The 26,956-nt window shown below is 44.5% G+C and overlaps 1 protein-coding gene across 2 annotated transcripts in view; it reads left to right on the top strand.

Annotated features, from left to right (window-relative positions):
• The first annotated feature begins 1,563 nt into the window (after positions 1 to 1,563).
• Positions 1,564 to 26,956, top strand: part of FBXO21 (F-box protein 21) — a 38,762-nt gene continuing 13,369 nt past the window's right edge. For both annotated transcript variants that reach the window (XM_082667143.1, XM_082667144.1), the window contains exons 1-9: positions 1,564 to 1,811; positions 2,690 to 2,825; positions 4,735 to 4,829; positions 11,243 to 11,364; positions 14,231 to 14,377; positions 14,678 to 14,814; positions 15,780 to 15,916; positions 19,526 to 19,705; positions 20,787 to 20,919. In XM_082667143.1, the coding sequence (XP_082523269.1) occupies positions 1,573 to 1,811; positions 2,690 to 2,825; positions 4,735 to 4,829; positions 11,243 to 11,364; positions 14,231 to 14,377; positions 14,678 to 14,814; positions 15,780 to 15,916; positions 19,526 to 19,705; positions 20,787 to 20,919 (1,326 nt within the window). In that variant the 5' untranslated portion in view covers positions 1,564 to 1,572. The remainder of the gene's footprint in view (positions 1,812 to 2,689; positions 2,826 to 4,734; positions 4,830 to 11,242; positions 11,365 to 14,230; positions 14,378 to 14,677; positions 14,815 to 15,779; positions 15,917 to 19,525; positions 19,706 to 20,786; positions 20,920 to 26,956) is intronic.

The raw sequence follows: 26,956 nt of genomic DNA on the forward strand, positions 1-26,956 counted from the left end.
AAGAATGTCTTACCAACCACCTGTGCAGCTGTGGGGGTCTGCCTTCCACTTAACGGGCTGCAAACCTTACCGAGGTCTGCGTGTCACCAAGGCTGATATTCACATGGACTGGGACAGTGGCTGAGGAGACAGAGAAGGAGATAGATTTGAGAAATATTAGGAGTGATCTTTTAGAGAAGAGAATTGCTTTCCTGTTCCCACAAAAAAGTTTCTCTGAAGAAACTGAGGCACAGAGAACTTAACCTCTGTTGGGCATTTGAATACAGGTAGTGTTTCCTAGCACACTTTAAGATCTCAACACTTTTTCCAGGCCCTGTGGGATCTTGAAAGCATGCAGTGCTTGAAAGCAGAGACTCTGGAGCTACCACCTGATTCTAATTCACAGTTGCCCGGCGGAGCCCTTCCCCATTTCCCGACCTACAAAATCAAGAGCACAAAAACAAGGTTGTTTTCAGCTCCTAGGCTTTGGGTTTATTTCTTATGCAGCAACAGGACCTGATGTATATATATTGTTTCATTTAACAGGAAGATCTATTGTTATCCCCATTTTATAGATGTGGAAATGGAGGCTTGGATATGTTATCCTCTATGGGGCATTGGGACACAGAGGGTGAGGAAAAGAGAGGTCGCAAGGATGGCAGCAGGTTCCAGTTTTGCAGGAAGGGAGGGATGGTTGGTCCTTTCCAAGGCAGGAAACTTTGGGAGGGGACAAGGTAAATTACAGGGGGTGGGGATGGGAGAGAGGTGGGGGAGGACTTTGAGCTCCTGGGAGGCAAGGACACTGTCTTATTCACCTCTGTATCCCCAAGGCACACAGCCCAGGGCCTGTCACGAAACTAAACTGAGTTGGAAAAATAAATAAATAGGTGCAGGCACGGAAGTAAGAGAGTGCCCACCCACAGGTGAATGGGAACTCCTGTTTGGAGGATTCAAATCCAGGTTCGACCACTTTTTGTTTCTGTGACTTTCAACTAGTGACTCCCACCTTTATGAGCCAGGTTTTCCTTATCTGTAGAACGTATATAAAATGTGGTACCTATGGCAGAGGGCTCAAGTGAGGCGTCCTTGAAGAACGGATTTAGAGTGCTGGGCAGGGCACCCGCTCATGAATATTAAGTTTGTTATTATTACAGCATACTGTTTAGCATACAGTCAAGCAGAGTCAAGCGGATCTGGATTAGAGTCTAGGACAAGGGACTCCCAACAAGTCCATCTATCTCCCTGAACCTCAGTTTCCCCATCTGTAACTTGGGGAGAAGAACAGTTCATGGGGTTATTGGTAAGGGCCGACGAGCTCATTGACAGGAAACGCTCCGCACACATAATAAACATGGATGCCACTATTATTGTCCATTCACAGCTTCCAGGCCCCACCGCGCTGTTATTTTCCAAAACGCATTTCCTTTCCTTGGCCACAGCTCAGCCCTTCGAGAGCAGCTGGGGCCGAGGGGGTGTGGCCACGGGCGTGGGTGGGGCGACCGTGGCGCCCACCCCTCAAGGCGGGTGGGCGGGGCGAAGCGGGGCGCCCTGGCGCGCGCGCGCGCGCGCGGCGGCCCCAGGTACGCGGACAAGATGGCGGCGGCAGCGGTCGACAGCGCGATGGAAGTGGTGCCGGCGCTGGCGGAGGAGGCCGCGCCTGAGGCAGCGGGCCTCAGCTGCCTCGTCAACCTGCCCGGCGAGGTGCTGGAGTACATCCTGTGCAGCGGCTCGCTGACGGCCGCCGACATCGGCCGCGTCTCCAGCACCTGCCGGCGGCTGCGCGAGCTGTGCCAGAGTAGCGGGAAGGTGTGGAAGGAGCAGTTCCGGGTGAGGTGAGCCCGCCGCCCATGCCTCCCGCGCCCCCTCTCTGCGCCCCCCGGGGCCCGGGCCTGGCCGCCCGGAGCCGCCACCTCCCTGCCCGCGCGCGGACCCCACCTCCGCATCCCACCCCCGGACCCCTTCCCGCGGACAGACAGACAAAGGCCTCCAGGCCGCCGGCCCCTCGGTCCACGCCAGGCGGACCCGCCGGTGTCCAGATTGCGCATTGGGAAGCGCCCAGCAGCCGGCCCCTCCATAAAGGATGACGACCGTGGTATCACGGCTAATCCATCATGCGCGCTTCTTTTGTGCCCGACTCTGTGCTAGAATGTTTACACGGACCGGGTGATGCAGTGCTGCTTACAGCCCTTTGAGGAAGCGGGCGCATCCTCCCCTGGCTGTTGGCTGAGAGCACAGATTTCGGTGTGGGACCCGGGATACAATCTGGCCCTGGCGTACTCGCCGTGCGACCTTAGGGGTAGCGACTTCCCTTTTTTGAGCCTCATTCATCGACTTTAAACGGTGTTGATTAGACCTAGCTTTTACTGTGGTGATTAGATGAGCTGATGTATAGGGAGCACTTACACAGGGCCCGGCTCTTCGGAGGCGCGCAATTAATGTTAACTGTGATTGTCATCACTATGATTGTTGTTGCTCCCACGGTCCGCATTTTATAAACGGGGAGTGGAAACACGGTATTCATACTGCTACGCCAAGGTCACGCCGTAAGCGAGTGCGTGCGTGCCGGGTGGAGATTTGAACTAGGTCCATCGCCAGGGCCCCTCTGACCCCTAAACCCAACCGCTTTCCCTGTTTTCCAAGGCTGCCTTTGATTCGTGTTTGTCTGCCTTTGAGGCTCTCTTAAGCTGAGGGGGTGTTTCTCTCCTTGTAGGTGGCCTTCCCTTATGAAACACTACAGCCCCACCGACTACGTCAATTGGTTGGAGGAGTATAAAGTTCGGCAAAAAGCTGGGTTAGAGGCCCGGAAGATTGTAGCCTCCTTCTCAAAGAGGTTCTTTTCAGAGCACGTAAGGATCTGTTGATGGAGCTCTAAGCATTTGCATGGTAGTGGTGTCTGCGTCTGGGTCTGTAGGCATGAGCTCATCCAGCTCTTTTTGCTATCTCCCTTTTCAGTGCTCTCACAATCCCTTCCTCACTTAGATGGCTGCAAGAGTCATTGTGTCCTTTTCCTGCTATCCAGCAACGTGAAGCCATTTGTCCCTGCCAGCTTTACTTTTCTAAAGCCAGAGAGAATGGGGGGAGAGGGGGAGGGAGAGGGAAGGAGGGACCCGCGGCGCAGTGATCAGCATTGTTTCTCTTTAATTGGGTTAAACATATATTTTGCAGCCTCCACATGATTGGGGGTATTATCCATGATTAAACAGTACAGATTTCACCCAGTTATTTTCCAGAAGCGTTGCCAAAATTAATATGGTTCTTCTCTCTGGCTTTGCAGGTTCTAACCAGTAGTGAACTGCATTATTTGTTAAGGTAACAGAGGATTAAGACATGTCTAAAATCAAGACATCCCTGTAAATCAAGAATTATTACTCCCTCAATTAAATCGTCTTGTATTCATTATCCCTGGAAAGTTATTTTGTTTGTTTGTTTGTTTTTTAATATTGCTGAAGTGCATGGGTTGGTTGGTTGGTTTCCCTTCCACAGAATCTCTCACAGAAGTTTCTGTATCGGGTCCTGATTCTTAACTTTTTGTAAATTCTGGAAAATAGTCCACGCTAATATTTTAAGTTTATTTCTGATCAGAGGTCTAGAAATGGAGCCAGTCTGATTTATTTTACTATCCTGGTTTACTAAAGATTAATTCCTATTTCTGATTTTAATTACTATTGCTTAATGGAGTTCATACGTTTTGAAATGTTTTCAAGGCTTTTCAAGTTTTGAAAGGGAAAATTTGAACTTTGGACAAATTTGAACTTGTTCCCCTATAGAGAATAAAACGAACTATTTCCTAGTGTAATTCATTTCTATAAATGTTTGTTCATGTTAGAATGGTCAGAATTTATGTCCTACTTTGGATAAGCCATACGCTGGCTAAGAGCATTCATCATCACAGGTATTCCATTCTGGTTTCCATGTGTTTGCACATACATATATGTGGGTGCTGGATGTGTTTAATGCACTTGGACATGGGCTGCTAGTTTGCTGTCTCTACTTACAGTCCAGCTGGTTTTGTATGCATACTTAACAGCCTGTGCCTTTGTCTAATAATAATGCATTGTTGTGTTTTTTCCCCAGCTCCCTCTTTCCCTGTACCTCTGCTTGATTAGAAGCGTGTCAAGGACTTTGAACATAACAGGAGTATACTTAGGATTGATCTGTGGGTGGATGATTACTTTGGCTCAGGACCCTTGTATTCCTGTGTTCTCAACATGCACACAGGTTGACAAGAAATTTCCTGGCTACTTTCAAAAAGAAAAGTGGGAGAAGTAATAGAATTTTAAACCAAGGGGAACTTAAAACTCATTGGTACCACCACCTCAATTTACAGAGGAGAAACATGCCCAGTCGGTTAAGAGTTGCCCAAAGCACTGGACTTCTCTCCCTGGCCCTACACTCCTAGTTGAATACAACGTAGACTGCACAGAATAGTTGTTGTGAATTAGGAGATTTTTGTATTTCTAGTCCTCATTTCAGAGCTATTTTTCTTCTCATTTCCGATGTAAGTTATCGCTTTCAGAAATTCCAGTCTTTGAAGATATAATTCATTTACAGCTAACAGTTATGATCTGAACAAATGATTGTTACTCCACATGTTCCTTTGCACCTCTAGTGGGTGGGTGGTGCAAGGTAGTGTGGGAGAGGTGTTAACCACTTCCATAGAAATGAGCAGCTTTGTTTGCAACTCAGATTTGTGTGTGAGAGTGACAACAACATTCTTACTCGTTACTGAGGCCTCTTTGTGTCTCTTCTTCATAGGTCCCTTGTAACGGTTTTAGTGACATTGAGAATCTTGAGGGACCAGAGATATTTTTTGAGGATGAACTGGTGTGTATCCTAAATATGGAAGGAAGGTAAGCTGTAGATTTATCAGGGATTTTGTTAGTTTGTTTGTGTGTTTTAATAATAACCCCAGAATTAATTGCTGTAATTTGTATGTGACTGAACTGTGGTCCATGTATTTCCAAATATTTCATGTTACATTCATGTTGCCATAGTTATATTTTTGAAAAATTCCGTGTATATAAGGTAAATACACCAAGACAATTGATGTTTAAAGAAATGGTGCAAAAATCCTTTTGGGAGAATTAATATTTAGTCCTCCTATGGGTCAAATACTGTGCTCTGGGTACTTGTATCTGTGTATCATTTGGGTAGTACAGATTATCTTTTCTTTGTTGTCATCTCTTCATCTACTACCACCAAATTTGCCTGTCATGAGTTGAATTTAAAAAATTTAAAAAATTTCTTACGTATGTCTTAATGTAATGGATAATTTTTTTTTTTTTTTTTTTTTACAATTTCTGAATTCTGGTAAGCAGTAATCTTACTTTGGCGATGAACATTATAGATATTTGGTTGAGCCTTTTTTCTCTCCTGATTAAGAAGAATCCATTCTCTCTTGGTTGTTGCTTAAATTTTTTTATGCCTTATATTTTCTGCTGTGAAGGTTAATTTCCAGTTTACCTGAAAGATGACTTGGCTTCCAGCTTATCTGGAAAAAGTTAAGCTTAACCTACGAAAAAGATTTTCTGCTCTAAAAGTTCTAGAAACTTTACTAGTGATGGAAGATAAGAGTGCTAGTTTAACATATTCCTTAAGAGAGATTATTGTGAAATGTCTCACAAACAGGGAGCAAGACATTTTTCTTGTTGTTTTCAAGGGGGTTTAGGAGAGAGAAATATCTATCAGTGGAACAGCTGTGGGGAGAGGTAAGATGTGTCACTATTCTAGGCCTTGGATGAGTTCTGATGCAGAGGTCATTTTTCTGTTTCTATTTTGGTTTATCTATAAATGAATTGAAGTGGGATCTAATAGTCAGTATTGTGCAGCCTTAAAAATAAAAGTCGACCTGGCTTTTTTACATACGTACACATAAACTTTTAGATACATAAATATTATACATACTCAGTTTATTGGTTGTTTTGGGTTTGGTTTGATGTTTAGTGCAGACTTTTATTTTTTTTCTTATTTATGTTGTTTTTTTCCTTCCTTCTCCCTCCGTTTGCACTGCCCTTCCCAGCCCCCACTCCCGTAATTTATGATGACAACCTAGGTTGTTTGCTTCCATGCTAATATGATATACATGCGGATGGAGGGGGATCGTCACTTTACAAAACTGAGATCAAATAATAGGTACTTTTCAATATCTTTTTTTCCTCATTCAACATTGCCCCGTGGAAATCTATCCTAATCAACGGTAAAAATCAAATTCACTTTTGTTAATGGCTGCATACTGTTTTGTAGTGTATACCATAACTTATTTAATCATCCCCCATTAATGGGTGACCACTTTCTTCTCCATTTTGTTACTAGGGAGGGTGGTGTTCCTAGTGCTTTCATTTCTGAGTATTAGATTCCTGGGGATGGGTTTCCCAGGTCAGACTATAGAATGTTGTTTAAAAAGCATAAGAGATAACATGTCCTTGAATAAGAAGACTTACCATCATGAAAATGTTGATTCTTCCAAAATTAATACATAAACTTAGTGCTTTTCCAGTTAGGATCCAACAAGAGTTTTGGGAGGGGAGAGTTCTGTGTGTTTTGAATGGATAGTATTGTCATAAAACATATACAGAATAGTAAATTCACAGGAGCCAGAAAAAACAATTTTTAAATAATCACAATGGGAAACTTGCATCACTAGATATTAGAACATATTATGATACTACCTGTTATCAAACAATACAATATTTGAATAAAAATAGATAGCTACATCAGTGGCAAAGGATAATTCAAATTCATGTCTCAGCATAACAGATAATTTAATATATTTAAACTCAGAGGGGAGAAGATGGGTTATTTAATGAATGGTATTAGATATAACTGAATATCCATCTGGAAGAAAGTAAAACTTGTATCATATACAAAAATTAAATTCCAAGAGATTAAACAACCTAAAATTTAAAACTGTCACAATGAAAATCCTTCAAGAAAATAGGAGACTTCATGTACAATCTGGGGATACCTCCTTAACCAAGACTGGTAATGCAAAAGCAATAAAAAAAATAATGACAAATGATTTTGCAATTAAACAAATAGACTTGTATGACCAAAGAAACCATAAACAAAGTCAATAGAATCCTTAAAATTTCTAAAAAGAAATTGAAAAATGTACAAAGGATAAGAGGACAACATTCTCAGAAGAGCAAGTCCAAGTGGCTGGCAGTCAAGTAAAAAGACTTTTAAGTTCACTCTTCGAAGAAATGTTAAATAACAATGAAATATTGCATTTTTCCTTATCAGATTGGTAAAAAAAAAAAATAGAGACTAAATATGCACAGCCACAAAAGTGTATCGTTATAGTCTTCTTAGAAATTATCATAAGTATGTTACCCTTTGGCCTGACAAGTATTTTGAACCTAAAACGGGGTTGTTTTTTAATAATAAGGAATACTCTCATGTTTGTAAGTGTTTGGGGATGACGGTTTTCATGAAGGACCCTCTTTGTATTCATTCCTGGCAAATGCTTGTTGTTTGGATATGGAAAGCATAGGAAGGAAGAAGGGTAGTTGGTGCTAAGGCACCTGTCCCTGGGTATTTAAAAACAGTTTACATTTATGGTGTTCTATGTGGTCTTAAAAGAAGAGTACATCCTACAAATAAAGATTTGAAGCAACATATTAAAAGGGCATACACTATATCTGGGAATATTGACCCAGAATGACCAGCACTGAGACATATTTCAGTAAAACTACTAGATTTTAAAGACAGAAAAGTCCTTTGAGGATCCAGGCAAAAAAGACAAAGCCACTTATAAGGGAGAACAAATCAGAAATCATTAAACTTTTCAACAGCAGTACTCTCTGCCAGAGAAAAAAAAGAGTAACACATTTAAGATACCCAAGGATGGAAAATGTCAGCCAAGTATTTTTATATCCAGCCAAACTGACTTCCAAGTGTAAGGGCTGTGGAAAAACTCATCCACTTGAAAGAACTCAGGGACTTCTTAGCCCTACCTGAAAAATATGCTAGAAAATGAGCTTCAGACAACCAAAATAACTAAAGAGACCCTGATGCAAGAACTAGTGGTGAACATTAAATACATATTTACTTGTAGAATTAAATCCAAGTGACAGGTGATAGGGGAAAAAGTATTGTATGTGATGGCTGTAAGCCCTGACAGTGTAGATACAACACAGCTGTCCAGAAGAAATGAGCAGAGGACGGGGGAGATCGTGAACAAAATATTTAGGTGTTTTCAGGAATCATCAAGGTGATAAGAATATTGGTCTTGTTATTCTGAGGCTGGTGTGTGTGTGTGTATAGAAGAGAGCAAGGTAGAATAAAGCAAATGAGTGATGATGTGGCATTCTAGCTTATCACTGGCATCCTGAAGAAGCAGGATTCTCCTGGAGGAAAAAAAGATACAGACACAAAACAGAAGAATAGTTCTGAATTTGAATTAGATGTGTCAGTATGAATTCATGAGATATTTTATGTTTAAATACGTGTAGGTATATGTGTGTGTGTGTGGGTACACACCCTTATACACTAGACTTCGTATCTGCCCACTGAAAAGGTCTAGAAACAATAACCAACCTAGTAGAAATGATCATCCCTAGCACTCAGATTGTGGTCTTCATACTACTCCCCATCAAAAGCAGCCAGGGTGTTTGGAGAAACGCCTGATTCTAGGTCCAGAGCAGGAAATGTAAAAGATGACCCTGGAAGCATCTGGGAAGCCTAGAACCAGGTAGCGAGAAAAGTAACAATATTTCATGTCAGAAGTATTCAGGGGCCAACGTGAAGAGGCTTCCTTTGGCCAAAGATGTAGCGATTTGAGCATCAGTGTGGACAGTAACTAGAATGGGTGGAAATACAGCAAATATGTTTAGCTCCATGAGTTCATAATAATACTTAACAACGACTAATTGGTCACCTTTGGAGGATAATAACAACCCAAATTATTATTTTGGAAAACGATAAAGGGAAAGAAGTGAATATTTATCCTGCCTTTTCCTACATACTATGCCACTGGGGGACCAAATAGTAGGTGAGGGGAAATTATTCTTTATAGAAGTATTCCAGCTAATAATTAAAAGGGATGGCTGCATTAGAACATCACCACTTCATGGCCTCTAATGAATTAACAGACCTGGGCCTTTGAGTAGCAATGGCTGCTGACATCACAGAAAGAGACAACCAAGGCATGATTGCCTCCTTGTGGAACTCACTACCGCCTATGAAGTCGTCTTGCCAAGTAAATGGAATCTGAATCTGATCAAGCCTCTACGTCCAATTTACAGGAATTTAGAAGACAGAAGAACATGTTATGCTACACCATGTGGATGCAGTCAACAAATTCCAGACTATGGGAAAGTACAGGTCAAACAACCAGGTTTCTTCAACAAATAAAATACAAGGGGAAAAAAGATGAAGGGGGATCCTGTGAATTAAGAGACTTGAAAGCGTGTGAACAGACTAGTCTGGAGTGTTAGGGACACACATTTGCAAACTCTAGAGGAAAGCAAGGTAGTGATGACCACTGAGGTGTGGTTGTGATCATTGTCACGGGGGGGGGGGAGAGGGCCCATGGGGAGCTTCTGGGTTTTCTGCAGAGTTCTATTTCCTGGCCTAAGTGGTGGGTACAAGGGTGTTTCCCTTATAATAATTCATTAGGCTATTCGTTTGTTTCATGTGATTTTCTAGATTGGTATACTTTACAGCTCAAAGGTTAAAAAGCTAGTAAAACCTAGGTCTGCTCATTTTCTCTTACTCCCTGAAGATTGGAGAGTCCTTTATTTATGAAGCCAGGCCAATAAGTTAATCATTGATTGTCTCCCTCCTACTTCCCATAATCCCTGTGCATATTTGGGAGATCTGATGAAGAGTTTCACTCATTCAGCAAGTATTTATTGAGCATCTGCTGTGTGTCAGACACCATTCTAGGAGCTGAGGATACAGCAGTGAGCAACGCTTAAAAAAAAAAAAAAAACCTTGCCTTCATGGAGCTCACAGTCTAGTGGAGAAGAGAGATGCTTAACAAAGTTAAGATATTAATTATATTAGAAAATGAGAAGTGCTATAGAGAAATATTAACCAGGGGAGAGGGTAAGGGAACGATGGGGGGGTACAATTTTAAATAGAATGGTGGGAGAAAGCCTTACTCAAAGCGACATTTCAGTCAAAACCTGCAAGGAGATGAGGGCACAGATTGCAGATCCCCAGGGAAGGAATGTTCTAGTCAGGAGGAATTGAGTGTTAAGGCCTAAGGTGAACTCCAGCCAGGTGTGAGGAAGGAACGGCCGGGAAACCAGCATTGCTGGCGGCTGGACTGGGTGGGGAGGGTGATACAGGAACTGAGGGCAGACAGGTAACGGGGCGAGAGTTTAAAGGACCTTTTAGGTCATCATTAGGACTTGGGCTTTTATATACTTTGATCGAGGTGGAAAACCATTGGAGAATTTGGGGCAGAGGATTTTTGTGCTATGACTTAACATGTCACCTGGCGCCCTCTGGCTGCCATGTCGAATGTAGACTGTGAGGGGCAAGGATCAAAGCAGGAAGCTGCTATGATACGGACAAAAGAGGACGGTGGTTTAGATGAGTTGGACGTGCTCACATTTCTGATATATTTTGACGATAGGACTAAGAGCATAGGTGGATGGATTGAATATGGCCGTGAGAGAAAGCAAGGAGTCAAGGATGGCTCCGAGGGTGTCCTAACTGGATGGTGGAGTTGCCTTTATCTGAGATGGGCATGACTCTAGGAGGGGAAGAAAGTTAAGGTCTCATCAGATACTGAAGTGGGATGTGGTTGTAGCAGTTGGATATACAGGTGTGGAGTTTAGGGGAAAAACCTGTTCTGGAGAATAAATTGGGGGGTGTCAGTATGGATGGTGTCTGAAACCTTGAGACTGGATGAGATGGCAGTGAGTGTAGAAGGAGAAAAGCAGCAGCCCAAGGTCCGAGCGGCCAGAAAGCTTCCAAATGCCTTTCTCGTCTCCTGAGACTCACCCAGCTCCCCTGACTTTTCAGGTTTCTCTTTCATTTCCTGTTAGTAAATCTGAAGCCAAGTGGGTAACTGTCTCTTGGATTTCAGCACAGCTAAGTTAGTGTTAAAGTACAAATGCCAAACCCTAAATTGTGCTGCCTGCTTCCAGGATAAGTACTATATGCTTGTGAGCCAGTTATACTTCTCTTGTTAAGTAGACTCTTAACGTGGTATGATTAGTGTGAAGTAAAAAAATGGATAATTGAGAATTTTAATATCTTAATTCTTATTGACTCATTGCTTGTTTGTTTGTTTATTTGTTTTTTCCAGAAAAGCTTTGACCTGGAAATACTACGCCAAAAAAATTCTTTATTACCTACGACAACAGAAAATTTTAAATAATCTTAAGGCTTTTCTTCAGCAGCCTGATGACTATGAATCATATCTTGAAGGTGAGACTTTAACACTGATATTTTGATAGGCAGCTGAGTTGTCCTTAAGAGCAGCAGTGAAAGTGGCCCTGATGGAAAAGCAGTGGAAAAGTAAACTGTGCTACATGGGCCTCTGGAGGTTGGGTTGTATGGTCTGATCAATTAGGTAGGCAGAACGATTAAATTCAGAGCTAAGATCTGGTCAGAATCTTTAGCTTCAGCTAAAGAGACAGTGTTTATAAAGATGCACCATCGGGCTTCCCTGGTGGCGCAGTGGTTAAGAATCCGCCTGCCAGTGCAGGAGACATGGGTTCGAGCCCTGGTCCGGGAAGATCCCACATGCTGCGGAGCAGCTAAGCCTGTGCACCACACCTACTGAGCCTGCGCTCTAGAGCCCATGAGCCACAACTACTGAAGCCCACGCGCCTACAGCCCGTGCTCTGCAACAAGAGAAGCCACCACAATGAGAAGCCCGCGCACCGCAACGAAGAGTAGTCCCCACTCGCCGCTACTAGAGAAAGCCTGTGCACAGCAACAAAGACCCAACGCAGCCATAAATAAATAAATAAATAAATTTAAAGATGCATCATCGGTTCAAAGCATGAGGCTGACATTTTAACTAATGAGGTTAATTCCCTGTCTCTCTAAGCTTTGAAACCTCACTTCAAATCAGAAATAAATGTGTCCAGTTTTGTCTCCATGTGACCTCGAGCAAATCCCTTAACCTCTCTAGTTGGAGTTTAATGAGGACAAAATGTTCTTGCGTGTCAGTGAGTCTCATTGTCCATAATGAGAACTGAGTGGAAAGAAGTCCAGTGGACAGGCAGGATGAAGGGAAGAACTTTCTGTTCCTACTGAGTTGAGCAAGAACAAAATGTGACTTCATTTTTTAAAAACTATTTTAAATTCCTAGCATATTACACAAACACTCCCACAAATTATGGTTATGAAATACAGATATGACTCTTCCTTCACTTTCATTCCCTACTCCCAGCGACTTACCCAATTCATTGATTCTTCTTCCTTTCCAGCGTTTCTCATAGTCGTGTCTCCGTTCTGTTCTTGGTCTCACGCAGGCTGTTGCCACCTCTCCCAGCAGCAGCTTTCTAAGTGATACTTGCTTTCATGGGCATCACGCCCTCCTGCTCTCAAGTCAGCCGGCGTGCAGTGCCGGCCTAGTCTGAAACCCAGCCTTTTCAGCACTCCATGTGAGCCTGCGACATGGCCAGCTGATTTCCTTTGTGAAATTAAATCTCTGCCTGCTTTCAGTGCCCTCCATAATTCAGTCAGGCCTTTCCCCATCACTCTCTAAAATGTCCCATTTGCTCCAGCCAGGCCACTATCCTCGCTGGCCCCATACACATACACCTGGCTTCACTTCCTCATTCGAGGTATCCCTCTTCCTTAGGATTCCCTCCTAAATCCTACTCACCCTCCGAGTTCATTTCAGGTTTCACTTGCATGAAGTTTCCCTGATACCTGCAACACTTGCAGATTTTACTGCCTCAGACCTGCAGTAGCAGTGGCTAGTAAACCCTGTCCATCCTCTCTGTTTCCTGTGTGTACAGGTTGTTTCTTTAACAGTCACTGTTTCTTGTGTTCCTTGTCCTCCACAGTGTGTAGTGCAGATTCTTATTGATTGATCTTGTTGATTATACCATCCAGAAGGACATGAAGTATCTGCTTCAGTTCATTAAAATAAAATATCCTCACCACCCTGGAATCTTCACATATGCATCCCGGAGTTAAGAGGCATCTTGTGTTTATTCCACAGTCAGGAATAACTTGACAAGCTTTATTTATGAAAACAATTACTTCTCTTTCATCTTTCAAATATTAAGTAATATTATAATTTTCAGCAGCTCGTTCACATCAGTGCTGTGGACATTGGGTAGCTGTTGAAGGTTTTTAACTAGTTGAGTGAATAGAAATTGGCTCCAGGGTTTTGATCCTTGGTGACCAACTAGAACCATCTGATGCCGTTGACGAAGGCTAAGAAGCAGCAGTCAGATAGAACAGGCTGCGGAGCTGTGCAGCATAAAGCCCTTCAGCCGACAGGTGGGGGAACTGAGTCCCGAGGAGACCCAGGAGCCATTCCCTGGCTGGTGGCAGAACTGGGGCTGGTGTCCAGGTCTCTTGATACCCACTGGGGTGTAAGTAGGGGATCCAGGTCCTGAGCTGGTTTGAGACCTTGAATTTAAAGTGACTCTACAGCTTCCCGAGTGAAAACGTCCTATAGCAGATGAGCAGGTTAGCCCACTGGGTCTCGGGTTAAAAAGTAACCTAAGGTGGTGAAGAGTAGTGACTTTTGAGAGACAGTATCCCTGGTGTGCTCTGTACAACTTACTAGCTGTGGGTTTCCTGAGTGTAACTATTTAATTTCAAAGTCCAGTTATCTCCAAAGTCCATTTACTGGCTCACCTTTCAGAGGAATAATTTGTTGAAATGGTATATCTGACATTGAGGGCTTTCAACTATTTTTTTTTAAGTCTCAATGAACTGTCTTACAAGTTTTCAGAGTTGTTGGATTTTGAACTGTAAGAAAATTAGGGACAGAGAAGTAGCTTGAAAAGATCTCCTTTATGGTATTTATTTCTCTTCCTAGTAGACTGTGGAGATACGGCATGTATCACACAGTTCTTTTGAGTCCATGACCTCTGAGAGAGTTTTGGTATATTAAAAAAATAATAACGAAATGTAATCTTCTTTGTTGTAAGAATGTTGCTCCTTCTCAGTGTATTAGCAGCAGCCAGACCTGACATCCGCGATAGGAGCCACATCTGGAGGAGTGGTGTAAAGAGCTGTGGCCCCAGGAGTCTGGGGTGAATGACCACTGATAAGAGAAGGTGGAAGGAGGAATTTATTCAGTAATTCTTGTTCATTTCAGGTGCAGTGTATATTGACCAGTACTGCAATCCTCTCTCCGACATCAGCCTCAGAGACATTCAGGCCCAGATTGACAGCATCGTGGAGCTTGTTTGCAAAACCCTCCGGGGCATAAATAGTCGCCACCCCAGCTTGGCCTTCAAGGCAGGTGTGGAACTGCTTTGAATACAGCTGTATTTGCAAAAGAAAACGTAGAGTAATTGATTAATTTGGGGAATTCTGCAGTGCATTCCCATTATGTCCCAAAAAATCGACTGATGATACAACCACATGTTCACCTGGATGATGTAAAAGACCTCAAATACGTATTGTCTTTTCCACCCTGGGTTGGTAACACCTGATGTATATTCTTAGGACATTGCCAGTGTCTGCATGTTAAAGGTTATTTGGGACACTGGTCACAACGTTATTTGTGCTTGTGTCCTCAGAGTAGGTCTCTGTATTTCAGGTGAATCCTCCATGATAATGGAAATAGAACTCCAGAGCCAGGTGCTGGATGCCATGAACTACGTCCTTTATGACCAACTGAAGTTCAAGGGGAACCGAATGGATTACTATAATGCCCTAAACTTATATATGCACCAGGTAAATATGTGTATGATAGAAAATATACTAATTATATATATATTAAGCTTATCTCTGATAAACTGTACAGTTACTGAGGGCAAGTAATAGATTTTGTTCATCTCTCAGTGCCCGGTGAAACTCATTTTTGCCTCTACTGTGAGGATATTGCTGTGGCTTTTACCTGCTTCATCACAGAGCATCCTCTGAAAACCCTTGAAGTAAATTCCTGACTAGAAATAGGACTTCTCCGACTCAGTGTGATCAGTTTGCATCTTGTGAACACTAAACTATGAAACTAACCTTTTTGCACTGGCTTCCAGGAAGACTGGAGGAAATACATGACCAGCTACGTCATTGATGCTTGTTTTTTATTTGCTTCCTACTTGTCTCTGTTTTCGTATCTGTTCTGTTGCTCTCTATGAGACTTGTATTTTCTTTTGTCATATCTTACACACGTTATCTGAAATGGCCTTACGTTCTTCCTAGAAGAAGGAGGGCCTAAATCACAGGTCTGCACACTTTTTCTGTGAAGGGCCAGACAGTGATTCTCCTTGGCTCTGCAGGCCACGTACCCTCTGTCCTAACCACTCGGTTCTGCCATGGTCAAGCGAAAGAAGGCACAAACCATACAGAAACAAAGGCATGTGGCTGTGTTCCAGTAGAATGTCGTATGTGGACATGGACATCTGAATTTCATACAGTTCTCATGTTTCATGAAATAGTATTCTTTTGACTTTTTTAAACATAAAGAAATATTAAAACTCTTCTTATGCAAGCCATCCAAAAACAGTTGGTGGGCCCGATTTGGCCCATGGACTGTAGTCCGAGAGCCCTGATCTAAGTAAATGAAATATTCATCCACTTAAGCCTGAAAACCTGTCCTCTCACCTGATGCACAGTAGGTGGCCACTGAGAAGGTGTGGGGAAGGGGTGAGAAGGTGTGATTCATCTCTGTGAAGCTAAAGCCTTCTTTTCTCTGCTAGGTTTTAATCCGCAGAACTGGAATCCCAATCAGCATGTCTCTGCTCTACCTGACCATTGCCCGGCAGTTGGGGGTCCCACTGGAGCCTGTCAACTTCCCCAGTCACTTCTTACTAAGGTGGTGCCAAGGTGCAGAAGGGTGAGCCATCCGTGACACATCGTGATTGCCCTGAGGATTCATTTCCACTGTGCTGAGAGGAGATGTAACAACAGAGGTTAAAAGGGGGCCTAGGGTGGTGATGGAACTGGTTTGCTCTTGACTGTATCCACGTCCGCGATCTGCTCGTGGGAGAAGTGCGCTCTGGATCTTTGTCTTATTTCTCAGAACTGCATGTGAATCTCCAATTACCTCAGAGAAAACATTTAATTTTAAAGAACAGGACTAAGAGTTCAGGATCTTATGTGAGTCTCAGAGTCCCTTTGTTCCGAAGCAAATCAGTACAAAGAGTTCTTAAAGAAACTGTTACTTCCCAGTCTTCCGTAAAAATCTCCCCCCAGAAGAGAGGGAAGGAGGGAGGGAGAAGCAAGGGAGAGGGAACTGGGCCCAAGTTCCTCATCCATGTGCAAAAGCAGATATTCAGGTTCTCAGCAGTGGCACTCCTTTTAGGCAAGGTTGGTGACCTGAGGCGCATTTTGCAGACCAGGTTAATGAGTTCTATTTTGTTCTCTTGTTTGGGACCTGGTGTCGTATTGGACATAAAGCTCCTTTTCAGCTATAGTCTAGAGAGACGGGTCTCTTTAAAAGTGCCATCTAGAGGGAAAAGAAACATAGTTATTTAATTACATCCTGTTACTTCAAACTACTTCTTAATGACTGGCTGTGGTACTGTTCGGTGAAGTGATGAGTGGAATGATAGAAAGTAGCTGAGCTTTGAAGTTTGAATTTAGACCTCGGTTTCCTCTGAGCCTCAGTTTCTTCCTGTGTAAAATGGGGCTAATGTTTTTCATAAAGTGGTTTGGAGGGTTAAATGAGAGAACCCAGTGCTTTACACGCCTGGTGGAATTTCTCATGCTGGTCTCTATATTTCCACCTCCGGGTTTAGGAAATAAAACTTGTCTGTAAGTTGGCGGCTCCTCGGTATTCTTCCTTATCCCTTTCCCTCCTCTTCTCTCTAGAGGTAACCGCCAGTTAGTTTGAAAGTATTTGTTATTTCCATGCAAATTTTAATATTTCGTTACATGTGTATGTTTCCTTGAATAGCGAGTACAGGCTTCCCTTGTTTCCCAGATATAATCTGTTCCTTAAAATGTATTGGATGGTTTCTCTTTTGGATAGCAGGCACCCATTTTCCATTATTTTAAATGAGAAAAGTGCTTTTTCAGCTCATTCCCTCTCCCTGAATAACCCAACCAATTTCCCCCAATATCTCTAAAATATTCTTAAATGCTTATATAATGGTCCACCAAGGATTTCTGCGTGATATAAAGCATTTAAAACACCAATTACCATGTTACTTACCACAGTGACCTATTGCCGGGCACATTTGTGTGTGGTAACAGGATTGTTTTTCCTTCTTTAGGCTACAGTGAGCATACACCACAATGCAGATGAACAGTGAAGTGGTTTGGTAGCACCCCAAGCACCTGGCAGACACAAACACTGAGACCCATAAAGGGCTGGCCCGCTGGGGAGAGGCCGGGAGGTTGGCGGGAGAGCGCACAGCTGCTGGGCTGCAGGCCCTCTGCGTCCTGACTGGACTGCTCCTCGGGCCCGTGGTCTCTGTCTGCACCAAGACCATAGTGTCGCGTTGACTGTGGCATTATCGTTAGTCCTAATGACTGGTGGGGCGAGGCCCCCACGGGGTCCTTTAGAATTGCCCTGGCTCCTCTTAGCCTGGTGTCCATGTGCAGCTTTAGAATCCGTTTGTCAGGCGCCTCGAAGCTCTGGTATGGTAGCTGGGCCCAGAGCTCCTCTGGATTCGTGGATTCACGTGAGGCGTATGGCCTGCTTGCGCTTCCCTGCTCAGTCTGTCTGTCTGTAAACACATCTCCTTGCACGTTTAAGTCATCTTTAATGTCCTTAAAAATATTTTATTGTTTTCTACATCCAGCTCTTTGATATATTGCTAGATTTATTCCTGGGTGCCTTAACTTTTTGTTGCTATTGTAAATGGGAATTGTTTAAATTACGCTGTCTGTGTATTGGTGGTGCACAGGGACATGGTTGATGACTTAGATCTGGGTCTGATTATCAGCACCTCTGCTGGATCAATTATTAGTGCTAATAATTTGCTAGGTCTTTCAGCTTTTCTATGTAGACCGTCATATTGTCTGAACTGCGACAGTTTTATTTCCTCTTTTTTTTTCCAGCTGTTGTATGTTTGTGTCTCTTTTACTTATTCTGCTGGCTGGGTCCTCTTGGACACAGTGAATAGAAACAGTGATAGCAGGCACTCTGCCTTGGGTATGACTTTAAAATTTCATCTCAAACATGATGTTTGGGAGCAGTACCTTCCATTGAGATGATCAAAGCTGCCTTCTGAAGTTGTAATTTGGGACTTCCCTGGCGGTCCAGTGGTTAGGACTCCACGCTTCCACTGCAGGGGGCACGGGTTCCATCCCTGGTCGGGGAACTAAGAGCCTGCATGCCGCATGGTGCGGTTAAAAAAAAAGGAAAAAACAATAATAAAGTCGTAATTTGCTAAGAGTTTTATTAATAACTAGGATTTTTTTCCCCCAAATTTCTTTTCTGTGTCTACAGATAGGATGTGGTTTTTCTCCTTTAGTCTGCATGTGGTGAAATGTTTTAGCGTTCAGTCCTCCTTTCATTCTTAAGGAGCATCTGACTTACTCATGTGGATTTTTATACATTCGCTGTGTTTGATTTGCTCATATTTTGTTTAGGATTTTTGCCTGTAAACTTGTGTGCATTTGTGTGGTTCTCCTAGACCCAAAAAAAGGGTTGAAGAGCATTCCTTATTTCTGGAACAATTATATATGTCTTGCTAAAGGCAGGCTATTAATACGACTGAGAAGAAATCTGACTGGGCTTTTAGCTGCCGAAGAGAAAGTCTCTATCAAAGTGAAACAGTTGCTCAAAGAAAAAAAACACAGCTATCCCTGAAACAAAGTCCCACCTCAATCCCTCAGGAGTCCTCGTAGGGTGAATGCAGTATCGTTAGAGGTCCTGAGGTGAGAACCTGCTTATGTGACCGCCTACCAGCCCGGCTCGGCGTGGGCCACCCCTACGTGCGAGAGCTCGGGTCGTGGAGGGCGGTTCCATGGGAGGAGTGGGAGGTGGAGGCCAGGGATGCAGCTCTCCGGGGTCTGGAGCAGGGTCCCAGCCTGAGCCTCCCGAGCGCATCTGCAGAGCTGAGGCCAGAATCCTTGTGGCCCCAGGCCCCATAACTGTCATCACAGCCTCAAGGGGCCCGGGATCCGCAGACGTTAACTGCTGCTACTCTGTGAAATTAATAGACTGGCTCAGGCATTCCAGAAATATTTCTCTCAACCAGACTTCTGATAGATAGGCCTGGCAGTGAGTTTTAGAGTTAATCTCTCTAAAAAACTATATTAAATGGCATAAACCAGTGCTATTTCTCAAGTATCAGTGTACTGCAATCTTAATACAGCAGAGTGTGTATAGAGGTCAGATTTCAGACTTTGGGCAAGGCCTTGATATTTTCAGTAGAAATGCCACTGTGTTAACACTCATTCTCTGATTTGAGCTACTTATTATGGGGTTTTAAATATTGACTTGTTCAGCTCTGATCTGAGATACGACTCACTACGTGTGCTCTTTGGATAGGGCAACCCTGGACATCTTTGACTACATCTACATAGATGCCTTTGGGAAAGGCAAGCAGCTGACAGTGAAAGAATGTGAATACCTGATCGGCCAGCATGTGACTGCAGCGCTGTATGGGGTGGTGAACGTAAAGAAGGTGTTACAGCGAATGGTGGGAAACCTTTTAAGCCTGGGAAAGCGGTAAGGTTTTCTTGGTTTTCCAGTACTTCCGCGGCGTGTGCGTCTTTGGAGGTGCAAATTACTTACAGAGAATTTTATTTAATGAGCCTACCTGTGATACAGAGAAGCAGCGGATGCTTTGTGACACAGTTGGGACAGCTGCAGCCACCTACCCACCATGGGAAAAAACTAGTTCCCTTGATGTAATGCTATCCAGACTTAGGATGTGCTGAGTGACTTTTCTTTGAGATCTTTGCAGTGGACTTGGGCGAGTTCTCTTTTATAAATGCTGAAAGCATTCTCCAGTAACAAGAATATTTTAGACTGGCAACAATTATTTTTCACCTCCTAGTGCTTTGCTGTCTTGGAATTTATACCTTTCTATCACTTAGGTAAGAGGACAAACAGAAGTATGAAACAGTCTTGCTTCTGAGTCCAAGGAAAATTGTCTTACAGGGAAAATAGAAATTTATAGATTGGAGTATTAGTTTTCTGCCTAATGGCAGAATTTCTTTTTAAATAAACTTTATTTTTTTAAGAACAGTTTTAGGTTCACAGCAAAACTGAGCAGCAAGTACAGAGAGTTCCCGTTTACCCCCTGCCTCTGGACACACACGGCCTCCCTCATTTCAACAACCCCCCTCCCGGGAGCAGGGTGTTCGTTACAGTTGATGAACCTACCTTGGCACGTCATTATCGCTCCAAGTCCATAGTTTACATTGGGTTTGCTGTTGATGGTGTACATTCTGTGGATTTTGACGAGCAGGTAATGACGTGTACCCACCGCTGTAGTGTCATCTAGAAGAGTTTCACTGACCTAATAGTCCTCCACCTATTCAGAGTCCATTTTTAATTTATGTACAGTGTTATCAAGGTGGCTCTGTAAGGAAAACGGTTACGATTTTAACTTAGTGGAGTACGAAATTTCTATTTCTTGTGTATCTTTTTTTGTTAAGAGTGTTGTAACTTTGCTGAAGAGAGGAAGTATCAGAATCAGAGAAAGTGTGGGATTTGTGTCCATTACTTTTAAGATCTGGGCCTTGAAAAAGAGGGTCTTAGCTCAGAAGCAAACAGGATAAAACACAGATTTCTTTCCCCACAGGGAAGGCATCGACCAGTCGTACCAGCTCCTGAGGGACTCCCTGGATCTGTACCTGGCGATGTACCCGGACCAGGTGCAGCTCCTCCTTCTCCAAGCCAGGCTCTACTTCCACCTGGGCATCTGGCCAGAGAAGGTAATTATTTTACTTTGATGCTTTGCACCTGCCTTAGAGAGGGAACTCCTAGCTGAGAGGCAGCGCTTACAAGTTTATCCTTGTATTAACCTGGAGGATAAACACAGATTTATTCACAGTCTCCTGGTGTTGACCCATTGATTTAACTTTTTGTCTCCTTTTATTCTACTAAAAATTAGTTATCCTGCCAGGAATTGCCCATTCTCTCTGTGATCAGTGCCTTAAACTCCCAGAACCACAAGGCCTCGGCCCTACCTCTCACCCACTGGTGCCCCAAAGATGTATTTTCCCAAAGCCACCCTTCTCAAGGGGAAGCAGAAGTTTCCATATTCATCCTCCAGCTGTGCTGTTAGCAACTAAATTGACCGCATGTAAATAGCCCTGCATGGCGTAGGAAAGTGAGATCTTAGATGTGTTCAGGTCCAGCTGCTGGATGCTTTTAGGACTGCTCATGCCTTTGGAAACTGTTGGGTTTTACTGTTCCACTTGGCTCTCTCAGGTTTGTGACGCCCCCTTCGGCCAGCAGGAAGCCCTGTCAGAGGCCACCATGTTTGGGGTCGGCACCACTGCTCAAGAGCTGCGGGTGCAGCACATGTATGCTTCCAGCCATGCAGCACAGTGCAGGAGCAGCTGCTCGTCCCCATCATGCCCTTGCTTGGCCATGGGAATATGTTAATAGTCCACTTTGTTTAGACAGCCGGGTGAGAGACTTGAATTCTAAGCTCTCACAGGAACATCACCATAAAATCATCAGCCCTGTCACTAGAGAGTGGTAAAATCTTCCTTGAGAAAGTAAATAACCTCAGTGACTCACCGTTGCTTAGATTTACATTGCCTCATTTATTCACAGTGTCAAAGATCTACCGTAGTTCTAGGAAAGGATGCGTCAGTAGGAAAATCCCTGAGCCCCTGTCTTCAGATGTCATCTACAGCCCAGGCAGTGGCTGTCCTCCCAGTACACCCATGTGATGCGATAGAAGAGTTACTGGAACACTAGGCTCTCTACCAAGGTCACCACCTGCTTCCCACGACCTTGTCCAGAATTGAATAGTTTACTTTTATTTTTTACTTGATTTATTTTTGATACCAGGATATACATAACTAATTCCTTTCACTTTTTACTGTACATTAGTTCAGGAATTTCATGATAATTTGTAAAATGCATGGTTCCTCATAAGTAGATTCTGTACTTAAATTACACATCAGCCTTAGAAGGAGTAGGGTTGACATCGCCTTTGGGAGGAACGTCTGTAGAAGCCCTGGCATCCTTCCCTTTGATGACAGGCTCAGTTTAGGGCTCCTGTGCTATCTCTGGGGGAATTTCCTTGGTATCCTCCTCAGATGGTCAGGATTGCCTTCCTTCCAAGCAGATGTCACTGGAACAAGTTCCAAAATTGTCACACGCAGAACATTTTTCCCCATGATGACCATTCATGGGCTGCTGGGGTCAGGCACCTAGACGCTCCCTGCATCTAAGCTCAGGAAGGGAAAGTGGCTCCTTCCCCATGTGTGGCAACTGTCTCGCCTCCATGAACTGTGCTGTAACTGCAGGAAGGACCCCATGACAGTGGAGAAGAGCTGGGGCCCAAAGCGAGGAAGGCTCCAGGGGATGCAGAAGCAGTTAGAAAAGGGTCCTTTCCGGAGAAAGGGTTTGAGGTGGCCCTAGAAGGCCGGGGAGCGATTTCAGAGCACAGGGAAGTAGGTTCCTCCAGTGGTGGGGACGGCTGGGAGAGCTCAGTGCTGCACACCTCCAGTACCTTCTGCCAGCCCTTTGGGGTGGCTACTTTTGTTTTGTTTTTTGCCCTTTTGCAAACAATGAAACCGAGGCACCAAGAAAAGTTAAGTAGTTTGCCAAGGTCTCCCGCACAGAAGTTGATGGCATCAGGCGTTCAGATTCACAGCCCACCCACACGCTTCACCCCTGTGGACCAGGGCCAAGGCGAGATTGTTTCTGAAGAAGCCAACAGAAGGGCACTTTCTACTCCTGCTGCTAAACCTACATCCTTGTTCCGATCCGTAGTTATCCCTTCCCTCCATTTTCCACATTTAGTGGAAAAGATGTCCCTCAGTCTTCCAAGGCAAAACTCCGTGTGCTCTGGATCCAACCTGCTGCCTGTCCTTGGACTACTAAGTTTTCCTTTATTTCTTCTTCTGTATCTGCAGCTCCCTGTCAGCATTAAACATACTCAGGTCTCCCTCATCTTTGAAAAAAGAGAAGGAGAAGCCTCCGACGACAGCCCCCGGCTTTGCCCATGGCTCCATCTTACCTCTCTCTCCCAGCCTGGCCAGGGTCCTTGTGATGGCCTCCCCCTCGCCTCCCCCGCACTGCGCAGAGCATGGGGCTCCATTCCCAGCCCTCCCCCACGTGAACTGGAAGCCCATGACGCCTTCTTGCTAAACCTTTCTCTTTGTTGCCAAATCCAGTGGACACTTGTCTTTCCTTATCTTTCTTGATCACTTGGAGGTCATCCCCCCACTCAAAACACTGTTCCTTTGATTCTGGTCCCCTCTTCCCAGGCTCTCGCTAGTTGCTGTCCTTTGTCTCTCCCTTTAAGGCTGTACACTGTGGGGTAGTTTCTAGACTTCTTTCTACTGTGCACAGTTCCCCTCAGTGATCTCACCAGCTCTCCTTACCTCAGTTACCATCTGTAGGTCAGCAGCTCCCGAATCTCTGATCTCCTGCCTCTGAAACCCCTCCCTGCCCCTCTGCACCATGACGGCCCTGAGCTCGCCCTTCCACAAAGCTTGTGCGGAGTGTCTCGCAGCTGCTTAACCATCCTTCCGCACGAGACCGTGCTCTTTAAGGTCAGGGACCATGTCTTGTTCTTTACTGTAGCTATTCCCCTTGCTCTCAACACAATTCCTGCCACCCAGTAGGTACAACATTTTATTTGAATGAATGATTAAGAAATGACAGAAATTCGTTAGCTGTGAACAAGGAAGGAGGCTCGAAGAGAATATCCCAGTTTTCCAATAAGGGAGGCCACTTTAAAAGTTGAAGTGTGTGGGGAACTGACCTGTTTCGGGGTAGGAGACAGTGTTCCGTCTGGGATATGCTGAGTTTGATTGGCATGACCTGGAGCCATGGAGTACCGCGCTTGGTGGGCGCTCTTGGCATCAGCATCTAGTAGCTGAAGTCCCAAAAGTAGAAGAGCCCACAGAAGTGGACGTCCAGAGGTTGGAGCCAAGAGCTTCAGAGAGATGTCGGGGGAAACCTGCAGTTAAGAGGACAGAGCAGGGTCCGCAGACTCTGGCCCCTGGGCCCAGAGCCGCCTGGCTTTGTGAATACGTTTTGTCAGCACACGGCTGTGTCCATTTGCGGACTGTCTCTGGCTGCTTTTCAGCCACAGCGGCAGAGGGGAGTAGTTGAGTCAGAGACCGTCCGGCCCACAAAGCCTAAAATATTTACTTCCGGGCCCTTTACAGAGCAAGTTGCCAGTCATGTGCAGTAGTCGCCCCTGTTCCAAGATCTCTACTCTGAAGGTTGTGGGCTCTTGGGATTCTAGGCCTAGGCATTTAGCTGTAGACGTCATGGTGCCCCACCGTCAGCACGGCTTTTGGAAACACGCTGGGCACATCTCATGGTGTCTTCTCCGTTTCTGCCCTCTCCCTTCACCCTATCATCCACACACCAAGGGAAAGACGGGAGTAGTCATCCCTGAACCTTATCTCCTCCTCTGATACTCTGAGTTCAAGACTTCCTTTATGCTTTGAAGATTCCGCGTTATGTTTCTTTCACTTATCTGGTGGGAAGGGGCTGCTAGGAACAAAGGGGAAGCTGTGTCTATAGAAAAGTTGTCAGCAGTAACTAGTTGGAACTGCAGAGGGGAACACAAGAAGCATACTGTGAAATCAGATGCTTTTAGCTACAAGGGACAACTGTTGTTAGTGTCCCCTACATTACAAGGCCACTGGGGGGGGGGGTGGCAAGTGGATGGGATTGGCTCCTGGCTGGTACTGGTTGAAGCTGGGTCTGCTACTTGGGGTTATACCACTCTGTCCATTTTTTATGTGTTTGAAAATTTTCCTAACAGTCAATTAAAATACTCCTCTTCCTGCTTTGATGTGAAGGTGACTGAGACCTGGGGTTGCGAGTCAGCCCTGGGTCCACATCCTCACTGCACGTCTTCATAACCTCATGACCTCAGGCAAGTTGCTTAACTAGTGTGGAGGGCTTTAATTGAATAAGGGATGTGGTTTTCAGTAAAATATTTTCTAGTCAGATTAAGTCTAAGAGGGAGGATGCTGATTTTTGGCTTACGATAGGTTTAGGTAGGGAGGTAAACGGTGCATGATAGTGGGGAAGTACCCTAAAAGCCTAGAAAACGTGAGGATATTTGAGGGGTAAATAAAGTTTAAGTCTTGTGCGTTAAGGTTAATTGCAAGTGCTAGTACAAAGCCCAGGATGGTCACTGTAAAGGCAGTTAATTTTAGGTATGGGGGCGTGGTTATTAGGGGGACCGTTGTTGGGGGGATGTTGTTGGAGATAATAAATCCTGCAAAAACACAATTAGTAGGAAGTTTGATGGAGTTAATTAGGAGTGGGCTGTTTTCATTGATCGAGGTTAAGGGAGAGAAGTGAGGGGGTCCTAGCAGTGCGCAGAAGGGGATGTGAGCACTTGGGACGGCTGGGAGGGAGGTGGCGACTGGAGTTATTAGCAGGGCTCAGGCAGTGGTATAAGATGTGTTAGCAGCTTCAGTGATCAGGCCTTTAGGAGCCGGTGAGGAAAGGCATTCCTGTCAGTGCTAAACTTCCAATAATAAGGGCTGTTGTGGTGAAAGGTATAGCTTTGAATAGGCCTCCTATTTTTCGAATATCTTGTTCGTTGTTCAGGCTGATAGATAGATAGATCTGGAGCATATGAATAGTATGGCCTTAAAAAAGCGTGTGTGAACATGTGCAAGAATGCTATATAGGGTCGGTTGATGCCAATTGTTACCATTATTAGGCCTAATTGTCTGGAAGTGGAGAAGGCGGCAATTTTTTTAATGTCGTTTTGGGTGAGGGCACATATTGCCGGGAATAGGGTGGTAAGGGCTCCTAAGCATAGTGCTACTGTTTGAATAAGTTGGTTGTTTTCTGTTAAAGGGTAAAATCGAATAAGCAAGAAGATACCTGCCACGACTACTGTGCTTGAGTGGAGTAAGGCTGAGACAGGAGCAGGGCCTTCTATTGCTGAGGGGGGGTCAGGGTGAAGTCCAGGATGAGCAGATTTTTCGGCTGCAGCTAGTACGAGTCTTTCAAGGGGGAGATTTGAGTGATTTAGGTCGAGTATAAAAATTTGTTGCAGGTCTCATGTGTTCAGGTTGAATAGGAATCATGCTGTTGATGTAAATCCAATGTCCTGATGCGGTTATATAGGTTGGCCTGGAGAGCGGCTCTGTTTGCGTCTGATTCCTCTTGAAATTGGCAGTGATTGGACTGCTGACCTTCAAGTTGGGAGGATTAAATGAAGTAAAAAATGTGACAGGCTTGGCACAGTGACCAGCAGAGAATAAGTATTCAGCAAATATTGAGATCCTGCAAATCTCATTCTGGAAGACAAGATTGGCTTTTAAAATAATACGTTACATTGCATAAAGCTGTGGTTTTCACGACACTTTTATAGGCTCACAATGTATCAGGAAATAGGGCAGTTACTAATCATTATTTGATAAGTGAATAAACTAATTCAAGGGTAAAAACAGCAAGTTTGACTGATCCGGGGCTAGAGTCCGGCTGCTGTGTCTGCTCAGCATCCGTAAGTGGGAGGAGACCCGTGTCACAGACCGGCTGAGCTGTGAGCGAGCGGGGCTTGCTCATTGTTCATGTGTGTTAGCCTTCCTCGAGCTTGTGTTTTTCCGTAGAGGCACTGGGTGCAGTAGAAAGAGCAGAGCCTTGGGGTCAGGCAGTGCTTCTCTGCCAGCTAGTCACATTAGTTGCGGGGAGACGGGGTTTCCCCCTGTCCACCTGAACGCTGAATTCCACTGTGAGTTAAAGTCACTGAAGCGACCTGTAGGATTTCAGAACCCTGCCCCGCACATCTTCATTCTTCAC

Source organism: Grampus griseus, assembly GCF_964374135.1.
Source record: "Grampus griseus genome assembly, chromosome: 12".
NCBI classification, from domain to species: Eukaryota; Metazoa; Chordata; class Mammalia; order Artiodactyla; family Delphinidae; genus Grampus; species Grampus griseus.